We start from the raw sequence: 10,270 nt of genomic DNA on the forward strand, positions 1-10,270 counted from the left end.
TATTTGAAAACAGTTGTTATCCCTCTCCTGCTATTGTGTTTATTTCTTTAGGTTATAAATCTTCAACTAATTCTATCAAGCCATTTTCTAGATCACCTTCACACTTCTTGAATGAGACCTAACCTCTGTCACTGCTGCTGTTTGAGCTAACTACTTGTTTTTCCTTTTGTTAAGAGAGATTTTAAAAGGTGCCCTGGAGTTCTCTTTGGCAGCTTTCTCCTGGTAGTTGTAGGTCAACATCTTCTTTTGTCTTCCGCTCATTATAAGGTAATTGGAGAACTGTTTAGTTCAAATTCTGATTAGTTTCAGCTCATTTTGTGCCTTGACTTTTCTTATTTTATCACTGGTGTTTGAATCCCAATGAAACCTTGATGTTTGAGGCAACACCTTTTCCTTACTCCTTTTGTCTGCTTTTCCTGAACCCATTAAACTTTTTTCACAATGTCCATTTATTTATGTGTGCCTTATGATCTCTTTTGAGTAGTCATTGCCTCACATAACTCTCATCGAGCAAGTAAAGGTTTCAATATTCTCTTGTCTAGTTGAAGACGGCAGTAGTTCTCTTCCTTCGTGCTGTTCACAGTGGTGTGTAACTCYAACCTGTTCCCAGTGGTGTATAACTCTAACCATTTGCTAGTCTGTAGAGGGTGTCAGTTGGCTYTGCAGATCCCCATTATCCCTCACCAGCAGATTGATGCCAGTAGCGTGTGTTGATCTTCATGCTACACATCAAGCAGATGTGGGATATTCTTGGATATTCTTGGAGAAATGTTAATCCCGTYTTTTCTGATATCTTATTCTGATATGCAAATATAATCCTAAAAAATTCACATCTTTACACAAAACRTAACAATAAATTCTGGTCCTACCACAACAGTCCTACTTGACCAGCTATGCTCAGCTAGAGGAGTTTGAAGATTTATCTGAAGGATAAATCCTTGCTGAAGAATATTTTAGACTAAATTCTCCATTACCCTGATATATCCTCCGAAAAACCATAACTGSGACAATGTAAACATGCAAATAAGTTCTAGTGACAGATGAGGAGCATTACAATAACTGCCCCTATTTCAAGTTCATCTATTGCTAGTACTGCAACAGCAACTGTACTGCAACATTCACTTTTCCTTTTTTACTTCTTTCTTCTATTCTTTATTCTTTTTTGGTGCATGAGCATTTTCCTGAATGGTATCATTTTATTTTTAGAAAAACTCTTAACAATGATATATTTTGCTTGATGGAGTATAAATATTACCATATATTACACAGCAAATTTTAAGGAAAATGCAACAGACATTAGTGTGACAATCAAGAGTACAAACACAGAACAACTGGGCAAGTGGAAAACAAGTCGTGATCCTCAGAAAGAATTCTCCACTGTGTTAAATGTCAGTATAATATTAACAGTAGCCAAAACTACATGTGTCACAGGCATCTTACCTTATTGACAACTTTCTACTCTGACAAGCTGCACACACCTGATAGATATCTCAGTGTGAGGCTTTTACTCTTGGTGCTGCGGCTGTGTAACTGCTACTTTCTTCATGCACAACCTTATCTTTAAGTCCTAGTGAGGTCATTTTAAGAACATTTGCCCACTGGTTAAAAAACAATACGTATTTCTTGTACATAGAAGRAACACAGACATAAAGAATTTAAAGTTTGTTGCATGAAAATGCCTTTATTCCTCAGTTCTGATCATACATTTTCTAGCTTTTAGGAAGAGCAAGGTCTTCCTGGCAAAAATTGAAGCCCCAAAGCTAACGAGTAGCCTCAGTCCCAATTAAAGCAACGCTAAAACTGACAAAGGGCACATAAGAATATGGGACAACATTCTCATACTCGTTCTGAGTATTTCCTTTGAGATTGGAGGTAATCTTCAGAGAAAAGAGTCAGCAGAGAGGTGATGGAGGAGGGACTGGGATAGAATCAATGGAAGCATGTTTTTTCTTGACCTGTAGGAATATGTTATTTTGAATATTTTGGAAAAAGTTTCTTTCTCTCTTCTTATTATGCCTCCCAAATATAAAATAATTTAATACATAAAATGTATTATGACTTACTATGACTGTAGAGACAATTTCTGTCTTTATAAGTTTATGTGGTAGTTATGAAGTTAAGGATATATCTATACTGCATTGACTGTGACATGGAAGAGAGAACTGAGGTAACTTTCAATCTGCTCTTCATCTCCATGATAAATAGAAGAAGAAGTAATGATTCTTACAGTGCAGTAAGAATCATTATGTTACACAGAAAATGAACTTTCTATTGGTAGATAGTTAAGYACAGGAATAGATTACCCAAGAATATTGAAGAACTGGAAGCTTTTATATACAGTATGGCAAAATCATTTCTGGAGTGATAAAGATATACATAAAATTACCCTAAGACTGGCAAATGGACTCTACATCCTTTCAAGCCCTGTTTTTCAGGTTGCGTTGGGCAGCTAGTTTCAATACTTTCACAGTAAGCCTGCAAAAACACAGATACAATGCAAGTTACCTTTATCGGGGTAGTGGAGCATATTGCAAACCTCCGTTGCTGCAGGCATCTAAACTAACTTCTGAATTTAAGCTTGTGTGTAAAAACATCTTACACCAATCATGACATATAGTAAAGCAATATGCATGCAACACGGGAAAACCCATTCAAACAAACTGGTTCTCCCCAAATGGTCATGTATTACTTATAAAGAAAAATATAGAGAAGTGCAAGGATGAACTCAAGACTTGTTTTACATTTTTGCAGTACGTGTAAGGATGACTGCTGGTCTTTGCAGTTTACCATAATGCCAAGGACATTGGTCAGGACCAAAATGGCTAGTGCATTTGCTGATGTGCTGAAAGCAATGGTTAAAACATTAGATGCCTTCAGAAAGTTAATTTTGTGTCATAAGAAGGGAAAAGAGAGATAAGAGTTCAAAAAATACTCCAATGCTCCAACTACAAGCACAAATCCACTCTGCAAGAGGATATAAGTGAAAAGCATTAAGAACTCCATAAATCAGAATAAAATTGAAAGAACTATGCCCACACAAGGGAGAAAAAACAAGCCTGAATAGCTATTCAAGGACATCCACGTTCGCTTTAATCTGTTGAGACTTTAGTAATCGTTACTGGAGCACAGCTCACRTGGACGTTTTTTACTACCTGTGAGGAAGTTGTTCCCAAGCACTTGTTTACCTGAGCATCTTACACCCCTCACTGCCAACACAAGAAAAAAAGAAACTTCTCTTTCACTAGTAAAGTCCTGTTCTTCATCAGTGGTAGCATATCCAACTCACTACTTCTGTGGGCTATAATGGAGATTATAGTAGATTTCTGTTGGAGTTCTTTGCTATACTAATTTCTGGAGTCAAAACATTTTTCCCTAGTTGAACCAGTAGGTTTTAGTGATGGGCAATACCATTTTGGAGGGTTCGTGCTAAAACTACCAAAGGACTAAAACGATATCACTAGCTATTACAGTAAATGCATTTTACATTAAGAGAAGAAAGAAGGTTGGACGAGGGAATAGGCATCTGTGTGAAAGTAAGCAGATRTCTCCCTCTCTGTCCCCTTCTAACTCAACTTCATACTCTTTGATGAGTTCAGAGCATGGGACTGGACTAATATCATAAATATTAGTGTTGTTACTGTAATATGGCTCCACAATCAAAAGAGTAAATGCTAGTGATGCTTTTGCATTTCTGTGCAAGCTGTTATCCTACTCCACTTTTACTGCTTTTAGATATTAACTGAGCGCTTGTTTTGCCACCTTGTCCGTTTGAGATGTGGCACTTCGATTAAATCTTACACATTGGCCTCCAAGCAGCTTTTGGCCCCAAAGGCTRAACTGAAATACTTATCTGAAGAGCTGCTCTATTGAATTAAGAGGTCTTTCCATGGAAACATTGAGAAGAAGGGTATGCAATTTGAAACTGTTATTTCACTTCTTTTTAATAACTTGAAGTTATAAAATCATATCATTGTTGCAAATCTTTTTAAAAGGGATAATTATTCATAAAGTAATACAATAAATTTTATGACATTCTGCTAGATTAGGTCTACGAAACTCTTCCTTTAAAAAATGATGAAATTAATTACAGAAAAACAACTCCTTCAAAAGTTATTTATGAGACAACTCATAATGCTCAGATACTCACAGTACAGGTCTTATTCTGGCAAATTCTATTCATTGTTATCTTTTATAAAACCTACAGAAAATCTATTACTTCTTGCATTTATAAAATCTATCAAATTTTATGAGGAGGGATAAAAGCATTTAAAAACTTGTCAAAGACTGAGGTGAATATTTCAAAGGAAAGGTTAAATCATGCCTAAGTTTAAAAAACACTTCTGTGGCTTTTATCATCAAAACAACTGTAAATGGTTCTATCTCTTAGACCAGTAAATAGTAAAGTGGAATGTTTGCCAATATTGAGATTCCTGAGTGCTTTGGGAACATTAACACCTATGTTCATCCCTAATTGGATGTAAGCTTGGAGGTAAATTTTTAAAGTGCTCTATTTGAGCTGAAAATCAGTGCTTATCTTTCTCCTTTCATGAATGTAAATTTTATTCTTTTGTGCTGAGTAAAGCACTTCATTTGAAATCTGAAGCATGTTTAATAGTCCCTTCGTTTTCATTGCAGACACTGGATATTATTTTTGCCAYTGGGGAAGTTGCTTTTACTGGCATTGCAGATGTGCTAATAAGATGCAGTCAGATTCCAGGCTTCATAAAAATGATGTCTTGTGCAGAAAGAGTCACAGTCTAAGATCTAGCTCAGTTAGTTAGAGCATGGTGCTAATAATGCCAAGGTCATGGGTTCGATCCCCATATGGGCTACTCATTTGAGGGTTKGACTAGATGATCTGCAGAGGTTGCTTCCAACCTTACCAATTCTACCATTCTAATGCGCAATGCCAGCGGAGTCCCCATGCAGAGGACAGGGAATGTGCTARGGACAGACTTCCTGCACACTCTGAAATGCAGGAGCAAAGTTGAAACCGGACAATAAAAGACCTACATAGAGCAACAGAGCAATACAGCTAACAGTCATCTACATCAATTACAGTATGACTAACAGCTTTAAACAACTTAGGAAGTTTTAAAATAATATAAAATAAGCTCTTTTTTATTATTTTCTAGTTATTCAACCTTCAGGATTTAAAGGCACTCTATGCAATTGTCAGCATCAGTGCTTTTTATAAATATATAGAAATATTTAGAAAGAAAGAAAGAAAGAAAAAAGAAAGGAAGGAAGGAAGGAAGAAAAAGAAAAAGAAAAAAGAAMGTCTGAGATTCTTTTAGAATTCTGACTGTAAGACTTGGAGTTTTACAATAACTTAAGTATCATGTTCATGACAAAACAGCAGAATTCTACAATGYTGTAATGAGATACATATATTTTTAGTAGAGCTGAGTGAAACTTATTAAATGTCAGTTTGTTCAAGGAAATCCTTTACCAAACCACAGGAGGGGATTACCCTGAGAGGTTTGTGGCATTAAGGTTTTAGCCTCTTCCATTAGCCATTTTTGATCAAAATGTTGAAAGCAGAGACGTAAAGAGAAGGGGATTAAAATGCTGCATGCAGAACAATGTCACACGAACCCAGAACGCTGCAGCAACCAAGAAGCAGAAGCAACACACCACACCTGCATGATGCTCTGCACAGGTCCATCAGTCCTGTCTGCAGAGAGGGTTTATTTGTATCTCTGCTCGGGCAGCATCAGCTCATTCACAATTATCTTGTGGTGCTTTGTGCCATGCCCCGTTGTGCGGTATAGACATAGTCTACAGCATGACCCTGTCAGTCCTCCTCCCAGCACAGAGAGCATCTGCTCTCAAGGTCACCTCTTTTCCAACATGAGTAACGTCATCCTGGGGTCAGTACAACACTGAGTCCAAYTTTTTTCTCTCTAGAGCTCAGTGGGATTCAGTGAGCTACAGAGATGAACACAACAAATTTCACGAACTGTCATTTGTTAACGTTGTTTCAGTTAYCTAAAGTGGAGGATGAAGAATATATTATGTGAGCAGAAGGTGCCGATTAGGAGCAGGTGGAAGAAAGCATAAAACACTGAACACTTCTAGAGGTGTTACTGGTGCTTTACTGAACTCCACTCAGAGTCACAGGTGTGGGTATGTGCTCTGAGGCTCCTAATGCTTTTTCCAAAAGAGTCTCCTTTCCTCCTATTCTTTTGAAAGGTTAATGTTGTCTCTCTTTTATTTATCCCTGCAGTGATGGCTGGGCAGACCGGTATGATGTGACAGACGGGTATCAGCGTGAAGCTGTCGGTGGAATAACGATCAAGCTCCAGTCTCCTGACGTGAAATGGTTTGATGATTATTACCTACAGCTTCGGCCAGAAACCAATCACCGAAATCCGTGGTTTCAGGAATTTTGGCAGCACAGATTCCAGTGCCGACTGGAAGGGTTTCCTCAGGAGAATCCTAAATACAACAAGACTTGTACGAGTAAGTGTGTTCRTTACTTCTACTCTACAAATCCATGTGACTAAAAATCTGGGGTAAACTGCTAAAGCAGCCTGGCCTGGTGGAACAGCAAGTGGGTCTGGAATCAGAGAGGCTAGAGCTGCCATCCTGACTCTTCCCACAAGAGAGTGAGTGAGGGACATCAGACCTCAGCAGCCAAGTCTCAGTGCTGTAGCACTGCCCCAGAGCAAAAATTGCATTAACCAAAACGAAAATGTTCAAAAGTGTCAACAGTCACAATTTTGAAAATATTTAGACCTATAAAGAAACAAATAGATAATTCCTCAGTAGCTAACTCATTCCTKTATGTCAAATGCTTCAGGCTACTCTACCTCCCTGGGCATCTAAATAATTTTTTAAATTTTGTCCTCCAGGATTCAGTGCTACTTTTCCAAAATCAGAGTGTATTATTATTGAGGGGTAATAATATTGCTTTATTTCACAGGAAGAATGAGATAATTAATATACTAAAAGTTATCAGATGCTCATATGTTCAAGTAATGAAAATTATTTGTATGCTTCAGATAGAAGACTAGGTGGTTTAAGAGATTTCCTTAACTAAATTTTCTTTCAGACATGAGTCATTCATGGAAATGCCATTTGGACTAAACTGATATTTTTCAGAAAATTATACTGATTTTAGTAAAAACTGCCATAACATTTTGTCATTTTTCCAAAAGAGATGCAAAAATATTTTTATTCCAAAAAGATGTGATTTTTTTCACATTTTTTATTTCTTCTATTAATTGCTCTTTATATCGTGACATGCCCAGCAGTGTTAGGACAATACCCTTTTTATTGTTATTTTATATTTAAAATCATGGAGGGTAACAGCTTTTGAGTTCTGACTGAAATGCCCTCCATCCTTTGCCTGTTAGAAACCAGTCTTTGTGCTGCAATGGAAGCATTAGGTATTCTCTGCAACATTGGTACTGSTGTGGTGGATCCTTCATTGTGGTCTTATGGCAGAGAAAAATAGGCATGAAGCCTTACAAATAGACATACAGTGACTCTTCTGTGGCTAGTGAATCTCACTGCATGTCTAACAGAAATTCTCCATGCCTGTGCATATGTTTGAATGCTGTCAAGGTTCTCCTGTGCCGTTGTGATGATTGCAACCTATTGCAAAAAAAAAAAAAAAAAAAAAAAAAAAAAAGCTATGTGAAAGGATTTTTTTTATTTTAGCCACTTCTCACTTTCTCACTTTTCTTTTCTTTTTTCTTTTTTTTTGACTTTTTAAAAGACCTTTAAATTATTGGAAAAAAGAGAGGACCTAGTGGACAGGTGTCCTGGTGGTAAGTGGGAGATGTAGCTTTGAAGCTATAAAGCGCAGTGACAGCTGTGAGCTGGACCACAACTCGAAGCACCAAGAGACCTTCTCTCCTAAAAACATCATCTTCCACACACCTGAGAGACTAGAAAAAGATATTAAGAGCTAAAGCCACAGATTTAGCCACAACATACAATCCCACCTCAGTGACACTGAKTCTCACTCCAATTTTATACAAGGTTGCAGAAGTTTGTGGCTGAGCTGGAAGCTGAACCTAGGAATCTCAAAATCTCAGTGTACATTTTAAACATTCAACTGCCTTTTCTCTCATATTTTTCCTCTCTTGTCCTTCCAGTACTCCTTGATACAGTTTTTATTTGCTATATTGACAGGTACTGCATATGGAGAGGTAAATTTCATTGATTTTCTGCACAATGATGTAGATCTCTTTCCTGAGATGTCAGTACAGAGGGCATGACTGGATACAACCTAATAAAGACCTATTTTCTATCAGTGTGCTGCATTAGCAATGACATTTCAACTTGATTTGTCTGYGTATCTTTTTTACTTACTTTTTATCAGTGCTGGTGGAATCTAATTTCAGTTTTATTTGAAAGGCTGGGAACTGTGAAATGTGGGTGCCCACAGAGCCTTCTTTAGTGCCTAAAATACAATTCTCTGTGGCACAAAATTTATCTCAGGAGTGCAGGGAGACGTTATCTTAAACATTGTCACCCATTCATGGAGATGAGACAACTTAATCATAAGGCTTAAATAGCTCATTTTGCATACGACTCATTGCTAGAACATTTACCACAGAGAGGCTCCGWCAGAAGAGGAAAATACACAGAATGTAGAAGAGGGGACAGGCTATTAGGGAGGATTATAGGAATGCAGTCAGGGTATGTAGAGATGCAGCAAGGAAGGCTAAGGCCCAGTTGGAATTGAATCTGGCAAGGGATGTCAAGGACAACAGGAGGGGCTTCTTCAAATGCATCAGCAGCAAGAGGAGGACTGGGGAAAATGTGGGCCCTCTACTGAATGGGGCGGGGGCCCTGGTGACAAGGGATACAGAGAAGGCAGAATTACTGAATGCCTTCTGTGCTTCAGTATTCACTACTAAGGGCAGCCCTCAAGAATCCTGGAACATGGACGTGAGGGAGAAAGTCTGGAGAAGGGAAGACTTTCCTTCGGTTGAGGAGTGTAAGATTAGAGACCTTCTCATCAGGCTAGACATCCACAAATCCATGGGCCTGGATGGGATGCACCCATGGGTATCAAGGAAGTTGGTGGATGTTGTTGCCAGGCCACTCTCCATCATCTTGGAAAGGTTCTGGAGAACTGGAGAGGTGCCTGAGGACAGGAAGAAAGCCAATGTCACTCCAGTCTTCAAGAAGGGCAAGAAGGAGGACCCAGGCAACTACTGGCCGGTCAGGCTCACTTCCATCCCTGGAAAGGTGATGGAACAGCTCATTCTAGATGTCATCTCCAGGCGTATGGAGGAGAAGGTGATCAGGAGTAGTCAGCATGGATTCACCAAGGGGGAAATCCTGCTTAACCAATCTGATAGCCTTCTCTGATGGCATGACTGGCTGGGTAGATGAGGACAGAGCAGCGGACGTTGTGGACCTTGACTTCAGCAAGGCTTTTGACGCTGTCTCCCATAACATCTTCCTAGATAAGCTCAGGAAGTGTGGGTTAGATGAGTGGACAGTGAGGTGGATTGGAAGTGGCTGAGAGGCAGAGCTCAGAAGGTTGTCATCAGTGGTATGGAGTCTAGTTGGAGGCCTGTGGCTAGTGATGTCCCCCAGGCTCAGTACTGGGTCCCATCCTGTTCAACTTTGTCATCAATGACCTGGATGAGGGGACAGAGTGCCTCCTCAGCAAGTTTGCTGATGATACTGAACTGGGAGGAGTGGCTGACACACCCGAGGGCTGTGCTGCCATTCAGAGAGACCTGGATGGGCTGGAGAGCTGAGCAAAGAGGAACCTCCTGAGATTCAACAAGGGCAAGTGCAGGGTCCTGCACCCAGGGAGGAATAACTCCAGGCACAAGTTCAGGCTGGGGTCTGACCTTGTGGAGAGCAGCTCTGCAGAGAAGGACCTGGGAGTGCTGGTGGATGACAAGTTGACCATGAGGCAGCAATGTGCCCTTGTGACCGAGAAGGCCTATGGTGTCCTGGGCTGCATTGGGAAGAGTGTTGCCAGCAGGTGGAGAAAGGTGATCCTGCCCCTCTCCTCAGCCCTGGAGAGGCCTCATCTCGAGTATTGTGTCCAGTGCTGGGCTTCCCCGGACAAGACACACATGGAGCTACTGGAGAGAGTCCAGCACAGGGCTACAATTAGAGGGCTGGAGCACCTGCCCTATGAGGAACGGCTGCGAGAGCTGGGCCTCTTCAGCCTGGGGAAGAGAAGCCTGAGGGGGGATCTGATCAATGTGTACAAGTACCTGAAGGGAGGGTGTCAAGGGGACGGGGACAAACTCTTTTCAGTTGTCCTGTGTGACAGGACAAGAGG

At 40.0% G+C, this 10,270-nt stretch overlaps 1 protein-coding gene across 3 annotated transcripts in view; it reads left to right on the forward strand.

Annotated features, from left to right (window-relative positions):
• GRM5 (glutamate metabotropic receptor 5) overlaps nt 1-10,270 on the forward strand; it is a 263,845-nt gene that overhangs the window by 194,217 nt on the left and 59,358 nt on the right. For all 3 annotated transcript variants that reach the window (XM_085304375.1, XM_085304376.1, XM_085304377.1), the window contains exon 3: nt 6,230-6,465. In XM_085304375.1, coding sequence (XP_085160501.1) covers nt 6,230-6,465 — 236 coding nt within the window. The remainder of the gene's footprint in view (nt 1-6,229; nt 6,466-10,270) is intronic.

This window comes from Rhea americana, unplaced genomic scaffold (assembly GCF_003343005.1).
Source record: "Rhea americana isolate MKP2758 unplaced genomic scaffold, rheAme1 scaffold_208, whole genome shotgun sequence".
NCBI classification, from domain to species: domain Eukaryota; kingdom Metazoa; phylum Chordata; class Aves; order Rheiformes; family Rheidae; genus Rhea; species Rhea americana.